Raw genomic sequence first — 27,270 nt, 5'->3', positions numbered from 1 at the left:
TAATACTGAACCATCTACAAGTAACCAAAATACGTCTTTAGACAAACTAAAGGGAATAGTAATAAACGAACCAAATGAAGATGAAACAGAATATATACAAATGATCAACAAAATAAATTACCAAAAATGGTATACAAAAATAACTTTACATATCGGTAACAATTTCAAAATAAATGTAATAGCATTAATGGACACATGAGCAGACTATAACTGCATCCGAGAAGGAATCATACCAACCAAATATTATGAAAAAACAACTGAACGCTTAAGTGGAGCCAACGGTACCAACTTAAAAGTTCAATACAAATTACTAAGCGCTAAGATATGCAATCAAGGCTATTGTTTTAAAAATCAATTCATAATGGTTAAAAATTTATCACAAGAGTTAATTCTAGGAACTCCATTTTTTACGCAAATATATCCATTTAAAGTAAATGAGATAGGAGTAACAACGAAAATAATGGGAACCAAATTAACATTCGAATTTTTATCACCCATGAAAACAAAAGAAATATTGAACCTACAACAAAATACAATAGGAAAAACGATCAATTTAATCAAAGACAAACAAAATCATATTCAATACCTACAAGAAGAAATAACATACAAAAGAATAGAGGAGCAACTCAAAACGCCCTACACAATAAATAAAATAAAAGAAATAGAAAGCAACTTAATAAAACAAATATGTTCTGAATTACCAAATGCCTTTTGGCAAAGAAAACAACACATGGTGGAACTACCGTATATAAAAGAATTCAACGAAAGAAATATACCAACAAAAGCAAGACCTATCCAGATGAATAAAGATTTATTAGAAACCTGTAAAAAAAAAATAAAAGAATTATTAGATAAAAAATTAATAAGGCCTTCCAAATCCCCTTGGAGTTGCGGAGCTTTTTATGTAAACAACCAAGCAGAAATAGAATGTGGAGTACCACGATTGGTAATCAACTATAAACCACTAAACGATGTACTACAATGGATAAGATATCCAATACCCAATAAAAGAGATTTATTAAAAAGACTATATAATGCAAAAATTTATTCAAAATTTGATATGAAAAGTGGATTCTGGTAAATCCAAATTTCAGAAAAAGATAAATATAAAACAGCATTCACAGTACCTTTTGGTCATTACGAATGGAATGTAATGTCATTTGGCCTTAAAAATGCGCCAAGTAAATTCCAAAACATAATGAATAACATATTCAATGATTATTCTAAATTCACAATCGTATACATAGATGATGTTCTAGTATATTCAACATCAATAGACCAACACATAAGCCATATCAATGTGTTCCTTAATATAATAAAAAAACATGGATTAGTTGTATCCGCAAAAAAAATGACATTATTCCAAACAAAAATAAGATTTCTAGGACATATTATATACCAAGGAACTATTACACCAATAGCAAGATCAATTGAATTTGCAAATAAATTCCCTGACGAATTAAGGGATAAAACTCAATTACAAAGATTTTTAGGATGTCTAAACTACGTTTCAGACTTCCTACCAGATCTAAGAAAATCTATTCAACCTTTATTTCAAAGACTTCAAAAGAATCTAAAACCTTGGACTAATCAACATACTTTACTCGTAAAACAAGTAAAAGAAAAGGTCAAAACTCTTCCTTGTTTGACACTTCCAAATCCTGAGGCAAATATGATCGTCGAAACTGACGCATCAGAAATAAGATATGGAAGGATACTAAAGCAAAAATTACCAAAAGCAAAAACAGAATCAATAATCCGATTCCATTCAGGAATCTGGTTAGGACCTCAAAAACATTACTCAACTGTTAAAAAAGAAGTGCTCGCTATAGCCAACTGTATATCCAAATTTCAAGACGATTTAATTAATAAAAAATTCTTATTAAGAGTTGATTGCAAATCAGCAAAAGGAATATTACAAAAGGATGTAAAAAATCTTGTATCAAAACAAATTTTTGCAAGATGGCAAACAATATTATCTACATTTGACTTTGATATACAATATATCAAAGGAGAAAACAATTCTTTACCCGATTTCTTAACAAGAGAATATTTGCAGGGAAAATCTAATCAAGATGAGTGAACAAAAAAGCAAGAAACCAATGACGGCGTCAGACTATGTAAAAAACCAACCACATTTGCAAGGAAAAATCCTTACACCAAATCCATATTCAGCTTTGGCAGAATATCCACCACTGTCTTATGCAAAAGCAGCCGCAGAAGGATCTACTTCAAAGGCGACTGTTCCAACTACCAAATAACCCGAAACCTCGACCAAATCAACCTATTATGTCAAACCCCAAAAACAGCACCTAATGACTACCCAATTCACCAAACCCATAACCTTACCCCAACTAAAAGCCTTTGTAAACAGAGCCTTTTATCCAGACTGTCCTTATCCAACCGATAATATAACCAAAAACCACACCTTCTATGAGTTTATCCTAGTAGCCTCTAGATCCATCGAAATAACTCATTACCCAGACCAGAAAGACAAAAACACTATTGTCTACTCAACCTGTAAAATCCTCAACATATATTAGTCCAAAGACCTTGGGTTCATCCACCATCACTCAATAAAACCCTTCGTTACACCAGGCTTTCATATTCAAGGATATACCTATACCGACTATCAAAACGCCTTTTTCAGGGCATTCTTCATCAGACCCTATGACCACTCCTGGTTCTTTAGCTTTGACCAAAACTGTTCAAAAGCGATACCCGGATGGTTTGCAGAATGGTGGTACTGGTTCGGACCATCAGACGCAATCTACCCAACTTACTTACTCAAGACGTCTTTCGAGTTTTACAAAAAGCATATACCCGATCAGCCTATCAGACCCTTAAACAAGATCTATTTCCACATCGATATGGGCATTCCCTGGATATGTTCATGGCACTTCCAGCTAGCCCTACATCTTCAAGATATGCCCTATTCTCTTGTCAGAGAATTTAGGGTAAAATGGTGAGAAAAATATAATCAAGACCGATGTAGCTACTCCAACATCCAAAAATACTTTGACGCTATAAAACAAGCCAAACAAGTCGTCCAATCGGTTTCAAAAGCAGTACCCCTACTCTTACCAAGTCAACTACATCAAACTTCTCAGAAGAAATCAAGTCCTGATACTTCAACTACATCTTCTTCTAGCCAAAAAATATCTAAACAATCAAAGAAAGAAAAACTTGCACAACTCATAGATCAACACATGAACTCAAGCTCCGACGAAGAAGAAGTTAACAACGATACCAACGACCCGTTCGGAGGACCTCTCGCACAAGATCCTTTCGAAGAATAATTATTAAAAAAAAAAAAAAAAAAAAAAAAAAAAAAAAAAAAAAAAAAACCTAATAATATGTCCGTAGTTTAAATTTTGAATTCTGTTCTAAAAAATATCCTAGTAGACTCTGTAAATTATTTTCTTTTCGAATTCCTATGTTTGTAACATGTACAAAATAATTATACAGAGTATATCTGTATAAACATCCAAGACACCACTATCAAAGGATAACCATCCAAGACATCAACGGACCCACATGAGACAAGCATGGGACCCACCCGGAGACTTTGAAACAACACGACAAAGGTCTCCACCAGTCACCCAAGACCTGACACCTAGCAAGCAAAGTGTCGGCACAATTAGAAGACGACACGTAGCAAGCCGAGTGTCGGTCAAATTAGAAGACGACACGTGACAACCAATCAATACGCAAACCTCGCCTATAAAAAGAACCCTTGAGGAAGAACGAAGCACGGGTAATTTTTGAAAAGCTCTTTCTCACTCTAAAAATTGCTCTCCCTTCTCTCTAGAAATTCTGTAAACTTTTAAGGTCTATCAGCAACTCTGTAACCAAAGATTGTAACATCAAGATCAATAAAAGTAAGTATTAATCACAATCTTGTCATCATAAGTTTGTTTTTAATCCAGCAAATAAATAAAATCAAAATAAATTAAGAACTTTGTAAACAAATTAATAGAAAGAAATAAAAATAAAACTGGTACTTTAGAAGAAGTCCACTCGAGATTGTCCACATTAAAGCTCCAAAGCGTGTCCCAAAGAAAGTTGCAGAACTCGTTTGAATTAATGATTGCTGTCTTTGAATAGATTCACTATTGTTATTGATATTTGTGTTTTTCTAATTTTATTAGATTCTAAAGTATGTGTTCAAATCAAGTTAGGATAAATGGTGTATAAGTCGTTTCACAAGTCTATTTTTTGTTTCAGAAATGATAATGAATAATAGTGAATGAGTTTAGCGTTTCTACTCAACCTTAAATCACATAGGGTCCAAACCCTATACCCTAAATCAAATAGGGTTCAAACCCTATACCCTAAATCAAATAAAAGTGAATAATAATCTTGTGTTTAACAAATTAGATTTTGTATTTAACAAGTCAATTTTAGTGTTTTAGAAATTATAGTTTAATGTTTATTAAGTTATAGTTTAATGATTTCGAAATATAAATTAATGTCTTGGATTTTTGTGTTCTTATACATGTTAGAGTTAGAGTTGATTAAGGGTTTTAGAGTATAGTATTTAACAACTCGATTAGTGTTTTTAGATTAACCCCATTTGTGGTTTATATCCGCTTGGACCCACCCGAAAATTTTAAATATCTGACCCGAGACCCGGATCCACACCCTCCCAAAACACGTGAATTGTTGTCATTTGTCGAAACAAAATAAAACAAACAATAGAGAAAAGGGGATTAGGGTTCTTCCTTGGTGAATCTAGAAAATATGATTAACTCAGGAAACACGAAAATTTAGGAAATTAGAGATTTAGAATATATTCTCTTAACAGATTTGGAGAGATTTAGGAAAAATATACATTTCTAATTTGGCAGAACATACATTTTGTTGTCTGTAGAATATAGAAAACATGGTAAATTGTGTAACCCGGCTGCGGTAAGATAGAGTATTTTGGTAGATAAAGTAATCATACTTTTGTAGAGTATTGGTACACATGCAGATTTTGTGGTTTCGTCTTCGTAGATATATTGGGAAATAGTAGTTAATGAAATCTACTGTAGTTCAGAAATAAGGAAAATGGCATCTGATTTATTCTACGAAGGTAGAATTATAACCATTGGTCGATTTTATGTTCTACAAGCTGCATATATCCATGTAGTTAACCGAATCTACAATCTACGAGCTCGTAGATGGTAGATCATGTTTTCTGCGATCTGTAGATCAAAATATAAAATTGTGTTTACTAATAATTAGTCAACCAAAATATTTTTCATATGATTGTGTCTTCTTTATGTAAATTTTTCCATATTTCTCTGATCCTTAAAATAATTGATATGAATTTTTAAAGTTGGTCAGGGGTATCTAAGTTCAAACGAGACTAAAAAGAGATTTATGGCAAAGAGATTGTTTTTCTATTCCGTTTTGGTAATATATAAGATGAGAAACAAAAACAACAAGAGAACAAAAGCTTGGCTGTGTTAAGAAATAACTTATAATTTATAGTATCGAGAAATTTAAATAAGAGTAGAATTTGATACCCGTAGGAAGCAAATAACACTAGTATAAGGGAGAGAGTTTATTATAAGGAAGAAGAAGAAGATGTAATGGTTCTTTGATTATAAACTCTTGTTCTTGTTTATGGTGTACAAAAGAGTGAGATGGGGTGATGGTATTTATAGTGAACAACAATACATAAAATAAATAAGATAGTGCTTAATTTGGTAAATGAGTGGGTGATCATAGTGTTTGATGAGTAGATGATCATAGTGCTTGAGTTGGTAAAGGAGTGGATGATCATAGTGCTTGAGTTTGGTAAAGAAGTGGATGATCATTTCAATGCTTAATTTATAACACTCCCCCTTGATCATCCATCTTGTATTACGTGGTGCCTCGTTAAAAACCTAGTCATGGAAAACCCAATACGAAAAACCGTAGTAAAAGTAAAAAGAGTACAACTACGTAAGCTCCCCCTCGAATGAGTAGTCATAGAACCTTTAGAACAATGATAGATTTTCATCTCTCAAATTGTAACATTCTCTTTGGTTGTCTATCTTTTGTATGTTCTTTGTTGCCTCGTTAAAACCTTGTCATGGAAAAACCCAATGGGATAAAAAAAAAAAACCTGATAAGGAAAAAGAGTACAACCACACTTAATATCATATTTCTTTCCCTGGAAACAATATCTTCAGGATATGCATTCCAATCAACTCTCTTCAGAGAATTAAGCTTAAGAGAATAAACTCTATTCATTTCTATTATGATATCTAGGTCCTTTAGACTTCTTGTCCATAATTCTCTTTTGACTTAGACAATAGTTTATTGGTCTATTTGGATTTCAAACCAAATTTCTTACATATAATCGTATAGAAATTCGTCTCGTACATACGAATTATTCATTTGTAACTATAGAAGTTACTATTATGATTTTCTTTCTTTTCATATGAAATTACATCTTTCAGTAATGAAAAGATTAATAATTTTCTTCAATAACACTCTTACGTATGGTATTTCAGGACCAAACATATACGAGCGTCTTAAATAAAATACTTTAAGGATCTTTATGATAACATCTTAGTTTTAGATCTCCAGTTTAGGATACATAAAACAATATAGTATTGTCAAGAGTTTTCTTTCAAAATATAATTTTTCTATAACTCTTCAGGAGTTTTGATTATATTCAAATCATGATTCTATTGATTTATAATCTCTTGATAAATACAAATGGATACATTTGTTAACCTTATAATATTTCATATATCCCATAAAATAGTTTGTTTCAATTCGATCGAATATGCAGAGTTCCCGGGAACATGATTTTGATATCATCAATCCTTCATGGATTATACTTTCAGGGATTAACATTTTTCAAGTGGATTGTTTCATTCAAGTTCTTCCTTTATTACCAGACTATAAGGAACTTGAAACTAGTTGCATCTACCACATGAAATTATGTCTCTTCACAATTAATTTCATATTGATCCTTCTTTGTGTGCAACGGTTCATTTACATCTCACTTGTTTTACACCTTTTAGTGTATGGACTACTGGTCCAAATACTTCTCTATTTCACAAGAAGTTTATATCTTTGTCTATTGCATCTTTTGATTTGGCCAATCATTTCTTTGTGTACACTTTTCAATAGACTTTCTTTCATGATCCTCTTTCTCATTTATTATATCAACTGCTACTTTGCATGTATAATATCATCGACGTCAATTTTCTTATCGGTTCCATTTTGTTTCATACATGACATAACTTATTGAGATCTCTTCATTTGTCTCAGGTACCTGAATTTTCGTCAGTCATGTTTAATTTCTCTTCTGGAGATCATACAAAACTATATTGCCTCGTTTTGACCATTATCAATATATGCTCCTTTTCATTTACGAGGATTTATCTTTGGAACCAATCTGTCTACCACGCTGCAGGCGTGACTAGCAGTTTGATATTGTTCTTGTAGAACATTTATTCTTATTGGAGCATTTACAGCTGGTATATGTGACTTGATCACTATATTTATATGGGTCGTGTCTGGCAACTGCTTTAGTAAGTTTTGAAATGAATTATCTTTTGGACTTCTATTTCACATTGTGTTTAGCCCGAGGATCAATGATAATTCATTTCAACTTATTTTCTTTTCCAGCTGTTTATTTTCTCCCCCTTATGTTGGAAGTACTAACTCACTTTTAGAATTCATGTATAGCCTTACTTATATTTTTCGGGGATGGCTCTGGATTCTTAAGTGTCAATAGAGATTTATATCCAACATATATTTCCAACCTCATTTGAAAACACATCTTCATTTGAAGCTCTGTGGCGGAGCAACATCCAACATTCTTAGATGAAAATGATTGGTTTCTGATCCTATACCAATGATGGGGAGAACTAGTGAATATTTATTGGCTTGATGCGAACCAGTGTTGCTCAAAATGTTTAGCACTTATCTCAGTGAATGTGCTATAGTCGTTAAAGACTTTAAGAAGTGAATTCACCAATATTATAAAAATGCATAGTGGGTGATCAGTCCACTAACATCTTCGTTATTTATGCCAATATCTTATTTTGGCTGGTGAAAACCATATTACCCTTTTATCTTATGGGTAAGCAACATATGTCAAATCATTCGGAAGAATCTTCTGGTTCCTATGCATATGACCTTTAAGTATATATTCGCATTATTAATGAACCAAAATGGTCTAACTGATTCATGCCAAATGTAAACTTCTAGTTTACTATACATTTATCTTCATTATACTAATCTTTGTGTAGTACAATATATAAGAGGCTGTAGATATTTTCTCTAAAATACTTATACTGCTTTGAGAATTATTTCTGATTGAAATGTATATATCATTTCGTTTGCTTATTGTCTCAACATAAGTGTCTCAAAATCTCATGGATTTACTTTGAGAAAAATTCATCAATCTTAGTTTTAGTGTAAACATAATCTTCTGGATGTTTGACTTATCATAAAAAGTGAGATTCTTTAACTCTTCCCCTCGAGATGATAATACTACAGGTTTATCAATCTCGAATGTATCTCATTTTCTTAATCAACAACATATCCTACATGGGTTATGTATTTTTAACTTTTGATACTTATAAAAATACAATACCTTAAGAACTTTTGCATTCTTAAGAATTTTAAATTGAATTTTTATGTGCAGTAATACTATGTACACTTCTGGAGCATCATATATATCCTCTTTTTAAGCATTCTATAAGTTTTTACTACCTTGTATTGTACACACAATAAATTTTCTTTCATCTTCAGATGAATTCATAATTTCTTTTCTTTATTACCATGTTTATTTTCTCAACTTTAAGTGAGAGTATGAGTTCTATAAAGAAACTCTTTGGACCTTGACCTCATTTATGCTCACGTCTAAAACCACTATTTATGAGTTTTTTAAATGTCATATTCTCTTCAGGAGAATGAATCATAATCAACTAGACGTGATTTATCAATAGATATTTTTCAATATATATGCATCATAAAAAAATTTCTTGAAGAAATTTTACTTTTAAACTTAACATCCAACATAGTTGGCTTTATTTACAGACTTCAGGTCTTGTAATCTTTAAATGCAAAATACAAAATGAGCTTTAGGTAATCACTTCAGGTGATAATACCTTTTTTATATATATTATCTTCCAAAACTTATGGATCTTTTAGAGTCAAGCTTTAAACTTAAAATCCTCAATATAAATGGTAATAAAATCAAAATATTTCAAATATATATAAATATGTATTAACAAAGGTGTCTTATTATATCAGAAAATAAATAAAACTTTCATAGTAATTATTATATAGACTATATTATTACTCTCATGCTTTTTAACAAAGTTTAACCTATCAATCAATTTAATGAACAAATTTATATCACTGCCAACTTCATGCAAATTGATTTATCTAATCAAGTTTGTTAAACTTGTATATAAAGCATAAAAATACTTATCTTATAAACAGAAGTATATCGGCGATGAAAGTTTCAGCTGTTCACGTTTCTGAATTGGCTGATAACTTGTACATATCTTTCCGAGAGAATACACAATCCTGAAAACTTTAAATTTTTGCTCATATAAACATGGCCATTACATTAGTAAATATCAACATATAATCCAAATTCTTTTATGATATTAGACCAAAGACTAATCGACAACAAAACTAACCGATTACAAATAATTTCTTTTATGATGTTAGACCATGAATCATAAAGTATGTTTCCTTAATACCATTAAATCATGAAGCATATTAAAGTATAATAAGCAAAATTTAATTCATAAAATAACTATTATTCTTACATATAGACAAGCGTTGATATATATATATATATATATATCATCGTCTAAAATGACTATATATATATATATATATATATTTTTTTTTTTTTAGAATTTCGCAATTTTAAAATGAATCATTTATTATGAACTTCATAATTTAAAAACCGTTTACATTAATCATACAAGAAATTACAAGGAGAAGCGATGTAAATAAAATTAAACCGATATTCACTCGGAGTAAATTCTCCAACGAATAAACTATAAATAGAAATACAAATAAAAATGGCACATAAAAACAAAAGTGCGCGAATCATCTTTCTTGAAATGAAAAATCGGAGGAGAGCGATTTGAAATTTTTGAGAGAAGATGAAATGTTTTGGATGATGAAATGGAGTGAAAATGAGTTGTATTTATAGATGAAAATTACTGTTCATGACCGTTGGAGAAAGGGGAAATTTTTGAAAAATTTTCTTTGTGACCGTTGGGGTTAAATTGAGTGCACCAAAAATTAGTCTGAAAATATCGTATTAAACGGTCAATCAAATCTATAAAATTTCATAAAAGTGAAAAATTATGACAATGAAATATTTATGTTATATGACAACAAATCATGCGACGGCTCAGCCGATCAATGCAGAATAATAAATAAATTATACGGCGGCTCGGCCGACCAATTAATAATAAACAGAATATAAGGCGGCTCAGCCGACCAATAAATAATAAACAGGATATAAGGCGGCTCGGCCGACCAATAAATAATAAACAGGATATAAGGCGGCTCGGCCGACCAATAAATAAATTAAATTACTAGTAAATAATATAGGCGGTATTCCGGCCATTATAACATGATATAAATAATAGTAGAGGCGGTATACCGACCATTATAACAGGGTATAAATGATACAAATAAATTTTACCGAATCGCAGAGTGATCGTGCTGATAACGTGTTAAGAAATAACTTATAATTTATAGTATCGAGAAATTTAAATAAGAGTAGAATTTGATACCCGTAGGAAGCAAATAACACTAGTATAAGGGAGAGAGTTTATTATAAGGAAGAAGAAGAAGATGTAATGGTTCTTTGATTATAAACTCTTGTTCTTGTTTATGGTGTACAAAAGAGTGAGATGAGTGATGGTATTTATAGTGAACAACAATACATAAAATAACAAAGATAGTGCTTAATTTGATAAATGAGTGGGTGATCATAGTGTTTGATGAGTAGATGATCATAGTGCTTGAGTTGGTAAAGAAGTGGATGATCATAGTGCTTGAGTTTGATAAAGAAGTAGATGATCATTTCAATGCTTAATTTATAACAGGCTGGTTTAATCGAGTCACGGATAAAAGACGGTTTGATCATTGATCCAAACATCAATATCATATATTAACGGGACTGATACTGTAAAGATAAAGGCCCATTACGAAGTATCTGTTTGTCTTCTTGATCTACTGGAAAATTTAAGTTTTATCATCTCACCCTTTCTGTTTCGTTTCTCTCTGTAGACGCTTTGAAAGGACGACGCAAAGAGAGAGAGAGAGGGGAAGACGATAGAGATGGATCCAGACGCAGTAGCCAAGGCTTTCGTGGAGCACTACTACACCACCTTCGATTCGAATCGTGCAGGATTGGTCTCTCTTTACCAGGAAGGATCCATGTTGACCTTCGAAGGGCAGAAGATCCAGGGCTCTCAGAACATCGTCGCCAAGCTCACCAGCCTTCCTTTCCAGCAGTGCAAGCACAACATCACCACCGTCGATTGCCAGCCCTCTGGTCCCGCCGGCGGCATGCTCGTCTTTGTCTCCGGCAATCTTCAGCTCGCTGGCGAACAGCACGCTCTCAAGTTCAGCCAGGTCCCTCGATCTTGAGTGTTTTTCTTTCACATCGTTTTAGCTCTCGATCATGTTACGTTAGGGCACTTGACGCTTGTTTGATCTTGATTTGACTCGAAATTTCAAACCCTAACTGAAGCATTGAGTGACGGATCTATGACTAGGCGGATGTTGAGAGCCGCATTGATTGTGTAGATGTAATCTCAGTGTTCTGCTTTGTTAATCTTGCATAGGAACCATGCTTCTTCTAGGTTATGTTAACTATGCTATGCATTCGATTACATTGTCTATATAAGTGTTCCTTGTGGTATGCGTATCATCTTCTGCTCTAGACTATATCTTTGTATTTGTAATGTCGAAGACTCTTCTTACCTATGCCTGCAGCATTAGACTCTTACTTCTTACTTTCGAGGTACTAGTTACGTCTTATGTTATCAGTTCTGTGTAAAAATCAGAGTAGGTGTGTGCATTCATTTCAACTTGACCTACTCATGTTGTGAATCACGCATTGGATATTGTTTGCTACACTATATAAAAGTAACATACATCTGTTGGCTTCATGTTGTTTTGGTTTTTAAATAGTAGCCTGACGTACCTGTGTTTTTGTGCCCCAGATGTTCCATTTGGTATCGAATCAGGGAAACTACTACGTGTTCAACGACATATTCAGGTTGAACTATGCCTGAGGAATCTAGTTGCAGAGACTGATGGATCTTTGGTGGGTTAATTCATGTTGGTTTTTAGTAGAATTGAAGCTTGTTTTGCTCTCTGTCTTTACTTTAATCAATGGAGAGCTCTCTGTTAACTTTGGTTGAGATGACTCTGTGTGATTCAGCAAGCGGTTATAATCAATTATTACAATGAAAAGGTGCTTCTCTGTTGGAACCCTTTTTCATATTGAAAAGTTTGCTGAAACAACTACATTTTTACATTTTGCCTAAAACTGAAAGTAAAGAGATAATGAGTATTTTTGACCCTGTCTCCAGATAGTAATTGTATGACATAAACAAGTTGCAGAAGAAAGATATCATTCTTCATCATCGTCGAAACCGAATTCTCGCAACAGATCGGGCACTTGGATATGAACTCCATTGTTTGTTCCACTCCCATTGTGAAGGTTGTTTTCCTCCTTGTCGTTGGAAGTCCCTTGAAGTCTGTTCTTGATTGGAAGTAACTTACCTTTGAACACCCCTGAAAACATACCTCCGATGGATCTGATTGGGTGGGTTAATCTCTCTTTCATCATGTAAATCATTGAGTACTCAGAGAGCTGCCACGTCAGTGTCAGGATGATCAAAGCCGAGAGCAGTATGTGGGTTACTTTGTTCTGCCTCTTCACTTCCTTGATGTCTTTAGCTATCTCTTCCAATCGTCTCTTGTCCTCTTGTTTTCCTTTGGAAGGTGAAGAAACTGGCGATGGTTCTCCTTCTTCATCTTTGGCAGTCACAACTGTCTTTTGGATTGGGTTCGGTGATTCCAACTGAGTTTATAAACAAAAATTAGCATCAGCCCTGAAATTGTAATATAGGTCATCAAGTCATGCCATTAGAGAGAGAAGTCTTGGCCAATGGCCATCATCAAACAACAACTTGTCAACAACGCATCACGTTTTGAAAAGAAGAGTTCACTGTTACATTCCAAAGACCCAAGTTGTTCAAGTACCAATAATGATACACTGACAAAAAGAATCCTGTTCATTTACTTTTCTTTTTGTATTTGTTCAATTCATGAAACAAATCAGGCCAGGCGGATTTCACTAAATCAAAGCACTTATCACAGAAGAATAATTATTACACAGCCTCGTTTAGTTTTTTTTTTTTTTGCAGTCCATGATGATTCAAACATCATGTTCAACCTTGTTGAACCCAGAAAACTTGATTAGGGGCAAACATCAGATTAATCAATTTAAACCAAAATACATCGGATGGGGTGGGGGGGGGGGGGTGGGGGTGAAGAAAAGGCACCTGGGATATAAGCTTAGTGAGGAGAAGCTGGTCGTCGTCGTCTTCGATGAAGGAGTCACCAGCAGCTTCTCTCTTCCTCTTCTCATCAAGAAGTTTTTCGATGGCTCTGCTCAGAACCTCCACGTCCTCACTCGACTCCATATTCATAAACACAAAACCCTTGCTTCTCTTACCTCTCCGCCGCTCTCTCTATCTCTCCTCGAAAGATGTTTATTGTTGCTTATATTTCTCCTTTTTAATTTATTTAAGCTATGACTTTGTTTGCGAATGTGAACGTAAGTCCGGCCCCGACACGTAACATCTATAGACCAGTTGTCGAATAACTCACGGCACCTCACACCATTTCTTTTCTTCTTTTATCTTAATTAAGAGACATTGATGGAGATAGGAAAATCGATTTTTTGTTTGTTAGGCTTGGTTTTGTTATTCGATTAATTTAACTTAAACAATTTTGATTTGACACAGTTTAGTTGCGTAAATTTCCTTATTTGGCTCTACACAGTTGAAGCTTCTCCTCACAGTGTAACACTTGATGTTTTTGAGATTGCCAATAACATGGATCAGGACCTGACACCTTTTTATCAACTACACCAACGTTACTTTGACGGCCAGTTGGGAAAAGAAATAGAGAATAAAGTACATATCAGAATATTTCTAACAGAAAATAAAAACTACCAAATTGGATTGTTGTGTGTTATGTTATATATAATCAAATCCATCATTTTTGTTGTCCTGCTTCGAGATGATAATAGAGCGTTTTGCAAGTCTCGCTCGCCACATCACAAAAGCTTCCAATCTGCGAATGGACACGCACATTGTAACCACCACAGACATGAAACTGGCTTCAAAAACAAAACTTGCTCAAAGAGTTTTCCAAAAATAGTGTGTACATGAAGGGTAACACAAAGATCAATTTAATTAGGGAAGCCCTCTAAACCAGGTGGACTCAATTATCTCGAGATCGTGAGTTTAAATTTACCAGAAATCTCCTTTGTGGAGGAGGGAGGAGGCGTCAAGACGTAACAGAGCATGGATGGACCTCCAGGCTATGGAAATGGCGGAAACGATCCCGGCGACGTAGAAAACAATGATCAGAGCCAGAACCCAAGGCAACAAGAGGAAACCGATGAAGAAGGTCAAAGATCCACATAGCATAAGAGCCACAGATATCCCGAGAAGCAGCGACGCGAATCCAGACGGATGAGATATTTGCGTCTGACGGAATCAGGGAATTGAGTGGGGAGAGAGTTCGGCATTAGGAGGAGAACGAAGGAGACTCAGGACTAGAGCCGATAGGTCGTAGAAAGCCCTAGACTCTTCATCTCCTTGTCTTCTCATCATCACAAAAACCACTCTGTTAATTCAAAATATTTTCTCGGTAAATTACTGCCTGTTGAATGTTGGAGAGGAAAGGTTTTAATGTCGATTTGCTTGACAACTGTCGAGAAGTAAAGGTGAACTTTATCCAAAAAGTTTTCGTCCATCGAGTAGGTCACAGATGCTTTCTTCTTAAAGTTACAAATGAGAGAACAAGGAATGTACTCCTTAGTCGGCCGGCATGGATGATAGCAGGGAGCCCGATGTTCGTAGCCCCATGGTCTTCAGACTTTTCAAAGGAAGAGCCTCAGCTGACCACTGCGGTTATTCCAGTAGAGCTACACGGAGTACCATAATTACTATTCAACAAACAGAGTCTGAGTAGGCTAACAACTGCTATCAGGAAACCAGAGTCTCTTGCCCCGGAAACTGAACGAAAGGAGAACTTCGAGGTAGCAAAGATATGGGTGTGGGTCAGTTTACTAACGGATCTACCAGATAAGATTATCACGGGGTTCTCCAATGGGCGTGAGGTAGAGATCGATGTATCATATCCTTGGCTACCTAAGAAGTGCACTCATTGCGATAGATATGGACATGACTCAGCTCGGTGTCCACGTTCTACTGCTATTTATAAGCAAGATGACTCTCGACGTTCTAACGTACCTGGAGAGCATAGTGGTCGTCCTCGAGAAAACAACAGTCGTTCTCGAGGTAGACAGTCTAGAGGAAACCGACGATCCAGGAGTGCTCGCTCTCTATCTGTTAAAAGTAATCATCATAGTCGGGAAGGGGGTCCAACTTTGGCGTCTCACGCTGAGGCTCAGGACACAAGTGGTTACGCAGCTGGGAATGCACGAGCCGAGTAAATCCTACCTGCTACAGGAAATGTCACACATGGTGCGGATATTACCCCACTTGAAAGTGCACCTGAAGAGGGACAAACTTCAACGGAACAGGATGTTTCGCGTAGTACTAATCAGTGTTCAAAACAGAGTATGGGTGTTGTCGACAACACTTCAGAAAACGAAGACCCGGGACCCAAACGAGTAATCTCCCTAGACAGGCACATGGGACATTCTTCAATCTCAGTGTTTTATGAAGCAAATGAGCCCTCACCAGCTCATGGAACTCTATCAACGGGTAAAACCGAGAAACCTTTCTTCCTGGTCAACAACAGGAAGAGCGGCCGCAAGGCTGCAAGACACTAATCAGTATGTTAAATATGTTTTTTGTGTGGAACGTCAGAGGACTCAACTGCAATCGACGCCACAATATGGTCAAGGAGTGGATAAATAGCCACCGACCTCTTTTAGGAGCTTGTCTTGAGACGCATATACAACCAATAAACTCAAGCCGGATATCTTCTGCTCTTCCAGTTGGATGGAAGTTTTTTGAAAACTCATCTTACCACGGTACTACGAGAATCATCGTCGTTTGGGACCCTTATGTCGTGATGACCATGTACTAAGCTTCGGCTCAAGCGGTTACCTGTGGATTTTTTATTGCTGCACAGAATGTAAACCTCACCGTTACATTCGTCTACGCATTCAATCAGGTAAAGGAATGGCGCCACTATGGGAGGAGCTGTCTTCGCTAAATGCATCAACTCCTGTCTCTCGCTATCCTTGGGCAGTAGTGACTTTAATCAGATTTTACGGACAGAACATCATTCTAATCACCATGATACTGATGTTGATTCTTTTGGGATTGATGACTTTGCCTTAGCAATTCAGCAGGCATACTTGTTTGAATCTCAGACAAAAGTCTTACCTTTTACATGGTATAACAACAACGATGCAGCACCCATCTCGAAAAGGATTGATCATCTTTATGTAAACCAGCAGTGGGCTCAAACATTTCAGGACGCCTATGGAGAATTCTTGGAACCCCAGCAATCTGATCATGCAAGTTGTCTAGTGACAATGCCTTCAATACGCTGCCGGGTGGTAAAGCCCTTCAAGTTTTTCCACCACATCATAGATCACCCAGACTACTTGGATTCAGTAAGGGAGGCCTGGAACTGCGACAACATACAAGGATCACTGCAGTTTAAACTCTTTCGATCTCAGAAACTCATGAAAGGTGTGCTCCGTAGGCTGAACAAGACACATTACAGTGGTATTTCTCAGCGAGTGAAGGATCAGTCAGCTATAGTTTCTGAACTCCAGTGTCGCCTGCTCTCTAATCCAGACCCAGCTACTGCCCGTCTTGAACATGATGAGAGGGCGAAATGGAACACACTGAAAAAAGCTGAAGAAAAATTCTATAGACAGAAATCGAGAGTGAGATGGCATCACCTTGGTGACCGAGATACCTCGTTCTATCATAAGTGTGTGGTCCAGCGGGCTGCAAATAATCACATCTACTATCTCCGTGACACTGACGACAAACTCATTGGTAACGCGGAGGAAATAAAGAGCCACGCTGCTGGTTATTTCAAGGGAATTCTTGGTCATACAGATTTGCAGGAGTCGCCTTGCACGGTTGCAGAGTTACAAGACCTTTTGTCCTTCCGTTGCTCAGATACACATTGTTAGGTCTTAACTCGGCCTGTCTCAGAAGATGAAATAACCAAAACAGTCTTCGCTATGCCTCTAAGCAAGAGTCCCAGACCAGATGGATGCTCAGTGGAATTCTATAGATCAACTTGGAGCATAGTTGGCAAAGATGTTATTGCTGCGGTCAGCGAGTTCTTTCGCAATGGGAGACTGCTAAAGGATATCAATACCACTGCAATTGCTCTTATTCCGAAGCAACCTCAAGACCGCAAGCTTGGTGATTTTAGACCTATCAGTTGCTGTAACTTGGTATACAAGATAATCTCAAAGATTATCTCAAATCGCCTTAAGGAGGTGTTATCTGAGAGCATCAGCCCCAGTCAGTTAGCATTTCTAAAAGGGAGAAGCCTCGGGGAGAATGTTTTACTATCTTCTGAACTGATTTGGCATTATGACAAACGTGACTGTGCTAAAAGTTCTATGCTCAAAGTGGACATTAGGAAAGCATTCGACACGGTATTCTGGGACTTCGTGCTTAAGCTACTCGAGGCTCAAAACTTCCCTCCTCTCTTCAGAGTGTGGATCAAAGAGTGCATCTCATCTCCGCGGTTTCTGTGGCAATCAATGGAGAGCTTGCAGGCTTCTTCCCCGGTAAGAAAGGGCTACGGCAAGGTGACCCGTTATCACCGTATCTCTTCTTATTTGTCATGGAGGCACTCAGCAGTATGATATCGCAAGCTGCGGACAGTGGGCAGATAAGGCTTCATCCTAATTCCTCTGATCCAAAACTAACTCACCTACTCTTTGCCGATTATCTACTTGTGTTCACTGATGGCTCTAGACATTCACTTACTGGGATCTGTTCAGCGATGGACAAGTTTAAGCGCAAAAGTGGGCTAGCAATGAACCCTGATAAATCAGAAATTTTATTTGGAGGTTATGATGATATCTCAGCTTCAGTACTTTCAGATATACCTGGGTTTAAACGCGGGACCTTCCCAACGCGCTATCTGGGTCTCCCTCTGAACCCCAGGAGACTCACGATGGCCACTCTTCAGCCATTTATCGACAAGATAACTGGGAAGTTGCATTCATGGATAGTTAAATATTTGTCTTTTGCTGGAAAAGTGAGAATGGTAGGGTCTGTGATTTACCGAAAGGTAAATTTTTGGAGTGCGGTGTTTGTTCTTCCCAAAGCTTTTTATGCAAAAGTTGATTCTCTTTGTGCCTCTTTCCTATGAAAGAACAAGACTACTTCGGCTGCTGGCTCTAGAGAAGTTTGGGAGGATGTTTGTCGTCCTAAATCAGAGGGGGGTTTGGGTATCCGCCTTCTAGAAGACTTCCAGCTTGTCTTCAGTCTAAAAAGGGCCTGACATTATTTCTCTAACCCTGACTCGTTATGGGTGTCTTGGCTGCGCAGCAATGTGTTTCACAGGTCAAACTTCTGGAAAATTCAAGAATCTCAAAGACTCTCTTCCACGGTTAGGAGTATGCTCCAGCTTAGACCAATGCTAAAGGACTACATGCGCTGCTTGATCAAAGATGGTACAACTGCATCATTCTGGTTTGATACATGGACTGAGTTGGGTCAGCTGATCTCTGTCATTGGGGATAATGGACCTCACGACCTACGAATCCACAAGGAGGCTACTGTCGCTGAGGCTGCAAGTAATGGATCATGGATTTTGTCCCCAGCCAGATCTCCCATCACTGAAATTGTGCAGATTGTTGTTACGACGATACCTCCACCATCTCCTATTTCGGGACATGACTAGTTTCTGTGGCGCAAACCCGATGGTAGCTTCGAACCTCGTTTCTCTTCCAATACCACTTGGGAGCATATCAGACAACACTCTCCCAGTGTCTTCTGGTCAAAAACAGTGTGGTTTAAAGAACATATACCTAGCAATGCATTTGTCGCTTGGCTTACTCTGCTGAGGCGTCTACCAACTAGGGACAGACTCATACGGTGGGGTATGAACGTGCATGCTTCCTGTGTCTTGTGCTCCAATGGTATCGAGACTCATCACCATCTTTTCTTTGAATGCGAATACTCCACATCAATATGAACTCACTTCAGTCAAAGCATCCTTTCGGGAACTCCCTCTGATTTGCACTCTGCAGCTGCTCTGATCAATCGAAGCACTCTTCCTCCTCGCCAGGTGGCCGTTATCAAACTTATCTTCCAATCAACCATCTATGCTCTATGGCGTGAGAGAAACTCAGCAGATCTTCACAGCAGTCTCCACCAATGCTCCTGGTCTCCCTCGCGCTCTTGACAGACAGATACGCGACCGACTCATCTCCTTTCCATCGCCTGACACCTCGCCTTCCATGCTGGAGTTTTATTTTTCCTATATCCAACCTCCTTCAGGTTTCAACTTGACTTTGGTTACTTTGGTTGTTTTGTTTCTCTTTTCTGTTCTCAGTAAGTTGTAATCAACATCGAAAAAACTCAAAAATAGTATAAATCTTAACATTTTACCAAAAAAAAAAAAAACTGTGGAGAAGTAATGGAGATGATAAACTTCCTCCCCTAATCATTACAGACAAGGAATTCAAACTTGTTTGCAAAACCCGACTTGTCTAAAAATGATGGACACGCGAAGGTGAGGGCAAGTACGGAGAAGACAAATTCCGAAAGCATGGAGGTGGAAGACAATTGGTGGGTCCTCTAAGGGGCCTTCCTTATCTTCTACTACTGCATTCTTACATCTTATCTACCACCCTTCTGTTTCAAAATATATTAAGTTTTAAGATATGATACAACTATTAAAAGCTTTTGTTTTTCATTTAAAAAATATTATTAAAATATAAATTAAAATTTATTCAACCAATCATCCTACAAAATATGAATGATTACACAAATTTTAATAAAGTTAAAAAATACATTGAAATATAAAAATATATTTATTTTGAAACATCAAAAACTCTCTAAAATATCATTTATTTTGAAACGGAAGTAGTAAATTAGTTCCGGTCAAACCAGAGAAGAAGTCGTTTCCTTTTCTTTTTGTGCTATTTCTTAGTTTTTTTTTTTGGTTATTTGACTCGGATGTGTTGTTTGAATCAAATACTAATAAAGAGTTGCTCTCATGGATTTTAGGAAAATGGCATTGCACTTTACAGACTCTGTGTATTCAATCCAGCTGTTTGGGTTGAATTTTAAGGCTTTTTTTTTTTTGAACACATGTTGAATTTTAAGGCTAAGAGTGAGATTTTGGTGATAATCAAATAATTAGTTGATATTAACCTCGTTTTGCTACTAATAAATACTATTATTAAACTTAATTGATTCACCAATAAACTCGCGATGAATTTTCAAATAATTTGCATGTACTTTGAAGTTGAGCAGATGTCGTTTTCTAATCATTTTTTCTCTACTCTCTCTGACTTATGGTTTAGCTGATGTCAGTTTAGTAAAGTTTCCATTGCGTTCATAGAATTAAATGATATCTTCCATTGGCCCTATATTAGACCTGGGTTCGCGGGTCAACCCGCTCCGCCAACCCGCGGATCGATTCATTTTTTTTCACACAAAACTTCGATCCACATAATCTGCAACGAAAGATTCTCATACCCGCACCCGCCCCGTCCAAGTTTGCGGGTAATCGGTGGGACCCGCAGGTAATATAAATTTTAATAAAATAATTATTTTAATTATATTTTAATTATATATTACTTATTTTTCTAATAAAATAATTAAATTATATATTATTTTCTGAATTTATAGTATTTTATAAATTTTTTACGAAAATATATATTATTTTTTGAATTTTTTTTATTTTTTTATTTTTTTGCGGGTTAGCGGGTACCCGCGATTCAAAATCAACCGACTCGCCCCTGCCCCGCGTAGAATCAACTCGACCCGCACCCGCATATTGAATTTTTCGAAATGGCCGACCCGCACCCGCTCCACAACGGGTCAAACAGAGCGGGACCCGCGGGTAAAAACTAAAATTTCCAGCTCTACCTATATAAAAGTATAGAGATAGCCCACGAGTATAGCAGGTCTGGGCCTTTAGATTTTAAACAATGGGTTTCTTGTTAACAGATAAGTTTTATCAAGTTCTCCTTTTTGTTGGTTTGCATATAATACAAGAGCCTCTTGATAGCTTAATGTGTGAGTTGTTCTAATAATGGTTAATATATAATTTATACAAAGACTTACAAGACATAAAATGGTTGTTAAAAGGATTTTGGAACTGGAAGCATGTATATATAATGCATGTAATCAAGATTTTAGTGTCACAGTATAGGAGTATTGGCCAAATCATATGATAAGTAGCAAATTATGTTGGAAAATTATTTAATTGTAGACCGACAGAATAAACATTACACACACATGCACACGAGACAGAGTATAGAGAGAAGGGCAAATCATAAAGAAGCCTAAGAGGGGAGGAGAAAGTTTTAGAAAATAAAAATGTCAAAAAGTGAAAGAAAAAAAGGAAGAAAGTTTCAAATAGAGTTGGTGTCATACGGTAACCAACCCAACATGTAATTATTCACACTGGGTCCTGCTCCCATTCCATGATCTTGCTGCCCCTGATACCTGCTCCATCGTTGCATAAAAAGACATTTAAGATGCTAAAATAATGTTTATATGTACACAACAAAATTAAAAGGAGAACAAAATTGATTATAATTATATATAAAAGTTGGTTAGTTGATGACGACCGTAGACATTTAAGATTACCCCATTTGAAGAATGGGTTCGCATTCCAAAGGCTGGAAGAAAGCTTGATGATGAGAGTGTTCATGTTGTTGATGACGACCGTAGTCATGATCTTCTGGGTTCGGGTTGAGTTGGAGTGGCATCTGATACCCATCAGCTAACTGTACACACTTGTTAGTAGACCAAACCAAAGCGCACTATATATATCGACTTATTATGAATGAGAAAGTATATATTACCCTTAGCCTTAGAGTTTTATTTGTCTCAGCCAGCATGCGTTCCTGCTCCAAATATTCATTGGAGAGTGGTTACTAGTGTAGATACATAAGACATTTTGCTTCATCATCATTCAATTCTTTTTTATTTAATTACCTTACTCTGGAGATCATTGAGCTGGTCGAGCATGAATTGTGTCTGCAAATTTAATATAGCCTTTTACTTAATATTGACCTCACAGTGTGTGTGTGTATATAAATAGTACCATATATGATGAGAGAAATGGAGGAAGTAGTACCCGGAGAGCTCTGATCTGCTTCAAAGAAGAATCAAGCTGTCTCTCAAGTGACTCAAGCTCTTTTGTGCTAAGAGGTCCCAGATCTTCTCCCAATAGATTCCTATGATATTCCAGAAAATAAATACCATCAAAATTAATTTCTTTGTGTAATTAAAAACACTCTCTAGCTAACTAGCCCTTAATTTGTCAATGAGTTTAACCTTTGAGTTCTCTGTAAGGCGTCGTAACGCTCCTTAAGCTTGAGATACTCCTGCTGGCTATTAAGTTCCTGGTTGCCAAATATATTAACATTAGGAGATTCTCAACTAATAAAAGCAATTAAAATGATTTAATTAAGCAGAAACAAATGAAAGCAAGGCAAGAATTAAGAAAAAGAAAGGAGGGGGTACAACTGCTAAGGCCTCTCTTGAAGGCACATTGGGCTCTGGAGCTCCGTAATTGCACTTCTGGTACCTGTCTAGTGTCCGAAGCATGCTGCATCACACACAATTTTTTTTCACAAAATCAAGATTCAAATCATTAAAAGAAAATTGAGGGGGCTATAAAATGATTCCTAGCTAGGGTTTACAGAAAAGTGTGGGAGTCTTTTCAGAAAAAAAGATCTAATTAAAGAACCCATAAATTAAACTTGGGTGAATCTGAAGTAAGATCCGATGGATATATGAGATGAATTTGAATTTCTAACCAAAATTGGAAGTCCTAAAGGACTACTAAAGTGGGTAGCTCTAGCTTAGATGAAACACACCCCCCCCCCCCCCCTCCCCCCCCCCCCTCCCCCTTCATCACCCCTTCCCCCTCCCCCCCCAAGAACTTCTGCAAAATTGATGAGTGATTTGATTGGATTGAAAAACAAAAGGTGGACAAATATTAGTTGTGAAGAAATTATTCAAGAGAAAACCCTAATTAATCACTAATTTCACTAGCTACCAGAGAAAATAACCCTAATTTTATAAGAGATCAAATGCCTCTTCTGAGATAAACAAAAAAAATTCATGGTATCAAGTAAATTTATATGCAGACATTCTAAGAAAAGACAAGCAAAAAGGGCTTAGTTAGGATCCTGCAACAGAACTTTGATTAATAAGATGGAAAAAAATATAGAAATATAAAACATCATCAAAACAAAAATGGAAATCATCAGAAACTCAAAAACATAAAAGAAAAGCTATTTAGTTAATCTTTTAAAATGATCAGAAATGGGTATTCCCTTCCTCTTTGCTTTTTTCTTTTAAAGGATGAAAGAAAAGGTACGACACAACAACACATCAGAAGCCTACCCATACAACATATATAACGTTTTTGTTTAATATAAAAATCAAATCAAATCAATAGATGAAAGTGGGTATATGAAATACCTCGAACTACTGCAAAACTCGTACTGTTTTCCTCTACTAGAGAAGATGATGAGAGCAACCTCTGCATCACATAGAACGGAAAGCTCGTATGCTTTCTTCAAAAGGCCATTCCTTCTCTTTGCAAACGTCACTTGCCTATTGATCTTGTTCTCTATCCTCTTCAACTCCACTCTCCCTCTTCCCATTTTCTTTTATTTTCCCTCTCTCTCCCGTTGTGAATCCTTTATATATATGAATGAAGCCTCTCTCTCCTCTTTCTTTCTATTTTTTTCTTATTTTCTAACCTTTAAAGCGTACATGTATAACTTGGTTCAATGTATCTATATATCTCACAACACTTCTTTCAAGTACATTAACATGTCAGCTTCATTACTTGAAATCTTTGATAAATATTCTCTTTCTATATATATTCACTCTTACTTCAAAGTTCAAACTATATACCCCTCAATTATTGTACGTGTACTACTTACAAGTTACAATTTACAAGTTACAAAACCACCACATAGGATTTATGCAAATGTTGCAAAACAGCATAAGTTAATTACTCTATCGATGTTTAGATTTTTTCCTACCTAAATAATTGAGACTTTATTGTTTATACATAATTGGTAAATGCCGTAAAAGAGGAGAAAGAGTTCCACTTCTCTTATCAAACACTAGTTGTAGTTTCAGTTTCAATCTTCTGTTTAGACAAATGTGGTTTTTGGCCCAGGTAAAGAAAGTTACTTGTTTCTTTTACATTGATCACGAGTTATTATTGGGGATTTATTCCTACATAAAATCCTAACATTGAAAACCATAACTTGAATATTTTATTACGATTTTAAATTAAATATGTTGAGAGAGACATAGATTTTTAAGGAATTATTCTTGGCTTCACCCCTAGTACGAACTTCTAGTTTCACCAACCAATAGTATTTTGTTATTTTATATTTGATATCTTTTAGAAAAGAAAACAAAATATTTTCAAGTTATATTATGTTTTTAAAATAAAAAAAAATAAAAAAAATTAATAATAGTTACAAAAAAAAAAATTTTTAAAAAAAATATATTTTTAACGTCGTCGACTAAACACTAAATCATAAACCCTAAACCTTTGGATAAATCCTAAACTCTAAATTAAAAACACTAAAACACCGAACCCTAATCCTAAATCTTAAACCATAAATCATAAATCCTAAACTCTTGAGTGTTTTAGTGTTTAATGTTTTTGATTTAGAGTTTAGGATTTATCCAAAGGTTTAGGGTTTACCCAAGAGTTTTGGGTTTATGATTTATGGTTTAGTTATTAAGATTTAGGGTTTAAAATATAGTGTTTATATAGTGTTTTGGTGACGAAGTTAATTTTTTTTTTTTTAACTACTATTAATTTTTTCTACATTTTATTTTAAAAATAATATAACTTGGTAATATTCGTTTTTTTTAAGATATCAAATATAAAATAACACAATTTTATTGATCGGTGAACTTTAGAGTGACTCATTTTTAAGTGGATGCTTCCTAAGGAAATAGTTATGTTGAAAATGAGAGACTGATTTTCGTGACAAAAAAAGAAAAGAAAATAAGAGTGATTAAATCAACGGTGTAGAATCGATGAGGAGATGAGTGATGGCAACTCTAAGCTGAAAAGAGTAGGGCAATGAGTGAGGGTAGACACGTGTTGATACGTGAATGGTAGACTCTGATAAATCCACCTGAATTTTATTTATTTTATTATTTTTACTTTTCTAATGGGGTTCAGGCCTTCAAGGAATCATGTGACCTAACCTTAACTAGGTGAGCCTCGTACGATTATCTCAACTTACGGAACTACCCTTCTGTTTGGTGAAAAATGTCAAGTAAAACACAACTCTTTTTTGACCAAAAAAAAAAAAAAACACAACTCTTTTTGTGATTCATCTATGTTGGTGACGATATCTAAATTCTTACTGCTAGATTTGTTTTCTTTTACTCAATTTAAAACGTATTTTGTAACTGAAGTTAAACTACTTCTATAAATAAATTGATAACTTTAGTTTGGTATGAGAGTATCAGAGATTCAGTCCAGAAACAAAGAAAAAACTGAAGAAAACATAAATGGATAAAATAAACAGAGTTTTGAATATGTGTTATAGTTTATTTTGGTTATCTTAGGGTTCGTCCGATGTAAGAGATCTTGTCTGACCAACACTCTTAGTGCTTTTTGTTTGCAAACGTGATTGCTTTATCTTGACTGGTAAGTAGGTGATGGACACAAAGGTATGATTCAATTAGAAAAACTAAACATGTCATTAATATTATGTTTGGTCATATAAGCTTATTTTCTCTGATTTTGAAAGTTAAATATCTAGAGCATTTCAAGCAAACGTGTAGGTGCTCTATATTTTGATTTGCTTTAATTAAACTATGTAAATAATGGTTAACTTACAATAAAAATAGTTAGAAAGCGTATCTAGAAGCCAAGTACGTATTCACGATCTTATCAGATCTGGTCATATATTTTAATGAGAGATGACGACAATTGATAAACATGTTGTACACATTAACCACAAGAGAAATTAAAGTACATTCAACAATTCATTTACAATTGATGTCACACCAATGATTTACCTTCTATTTTTCCTTCAATTGTTGTACTATTTCCTTCGTTTTTTCAAGAACTTCAAATAATTCCTCACGTATATTATATGTGGTGGATCTACATGGTATGAGAGAGCAAACAATAGTACTATTTTTAGTTTTTAACATGTCAACAAAATAAAGACATTCTTGAAGTCTCTATAAGGAATTTTATCCGAAGGAAAACAAATATACCTGCAAGGCATATACTAATATGTTAATGATAAGATGTGAGATTTTGTAAGTTATATCATTCGTAACGCTGGATAAATTTATACGTCTAAAGCATAGAAAAGGTTAACGTGAAAGAGAGAAAGAAAGTAGCACTTGGGAATACTTTTTGGCTTTGGGATCTTATGCCCTGGACCTGGAGCACACACAGAACCCACCAAGTACATAGATAGATATCAATGGATGAAAACCAACGGTTATAATGAGTTCTCAAAATCAGAAATGCGATTTTACACGTAAGAAGAAAGAAGAATCTGGATGCTGAGGACCACACATCAACTTGCAAATTGCACTACGAACTAGAACAAATAAATGCCACGTGAAATCCTACAAGACAGCTACGTTGCGGAGTACTGGTGATGTGGTCCATTAGCGCGAGATCGTAATCGGACGGTTATAAAAGGATATGGTGGAGGGTTAAAGAAAGAAGAAGAACCGTCGGATTATGGTGCTAAATATAGCCGGACATGGTCCACATCAAGACATAATGGGAAGTGGACCTCATTGCCAAAAATAGAAA

At 35.5% G+C, this 27,270-nt stretch overlaps 3 protein-coding genes and 1 non-coding gene across 5 annotated transcripts; 1 reads left to right on the top strand and 3 right to left on the bottom strand.

The window, feature by feature from the left end:
* Positions 1-11,187: 11,187 nt before the first annotated feature.
* LOC106402132 (nuclear transport factor 2A) lies at positions 11,188-12,561 on the top strand. The gene is made up of 2 exons (XM_013842805.3): positions 11,188-11,613; positions 12,207-12,561. The coding sequence occupies exons 1-2, from the start codon at positions 11,317-11,319 to the stop codon at positions 12,276-12,278; spliced, it is 369 nt and encodes a 122-aa protein (XP_013698259.1). The 5' UTR covers positions 11,188-11,316; the 3' UTR covers positions 12,279-12,561.
* On the bottom strand, positions 12,470-13,827 carry BNAC05G21220D. Its single transcript, XM_013842804.3, has 2 exons — positions 13,557-13,827; positions 12,470-13,072 (listed from the first exon to the last, which is right to left on the bottom strand). Exons 1-2 carry the CDS (start codon positions 13,701-13,703, stop codon positions 12,620-12,622), a joined length of 600 nt encoding a protein of 199 aa, XP_013698258.2. The 5' UTR covers positions 13,704-13,827; the 3' UTR covers positions 12,470-12,619.
* A 679-nt stretch (positions 13,828-14,506) lies between these two features.
* On the bottom strand, positions 14,507-14,897 carry BNAC05G21210D. The gene has a single exon (XR_007323621.1). It is a non-coding gene; the product is annotated as an uncharacterized BNAC05G21210D (transcript).
* A 6,755-nt stretch (positions 14,898-21,652) lies between these two features.
* LOC111198100 (developmental protein SEPALLATA 3) lies at positions 21,653-24,535 on the bottom strand. 2 transcript variants are annotated; one of them, XM_022714754.2, is made up of 8 exons: positions 23,922-24,535; positions 22,959-23,040; positions 22,767-22,834; positions 22,567-22,666; positions 22,425-22,466; positions 22,292-22,333; positions 22,074-22,213; positions 21,653-21,929 (listed from the first exon to the last, which is right to left on the bottom strand). In XM_022714754.2, exons 1-8 carry the CDS (start codon positions 24,104-24,106, stop codon positions 21,836-21,838), a joined length of 753 nt encoding a protein of 250 aa, XP_022570475.2. In that variant the 5' UTR covers positions 24,107-24,535; the 3' UTR covers positions 21,653-21,835. The 2 variants fall into 2 exon arrangements, with proteins under 2 accessions (XP_022570475.2, XP_022570474.2); XM_022714753.2 differs by having other exon boundaries at positions 22,956-23,040; positions 23,922-24,291.
* Positions 24,536-27,270: the final 2,735 nt, after the last annotated feature.

This window comes from Brassica napus, chromosome C5 (genome assembly GCF_020379485.1).
Source record: "Brassica napus cultivar Da-Ae chromosome C5, Da-Ae, whole genome shotgun sequence".
NCBI classification, from domain to species: domain Eukaryota; kingdom Viridiplantae; phylum Streptophyta; class Magnoliopsida; order Brassicales; family Brassicaceae; genus Brassica; species Brassica napus.
The sequence above is the reverse complement of the archived record's forward strand: the minus strand, read 5'-3'. Positions and strand labels throughout refer to the sequence as shown.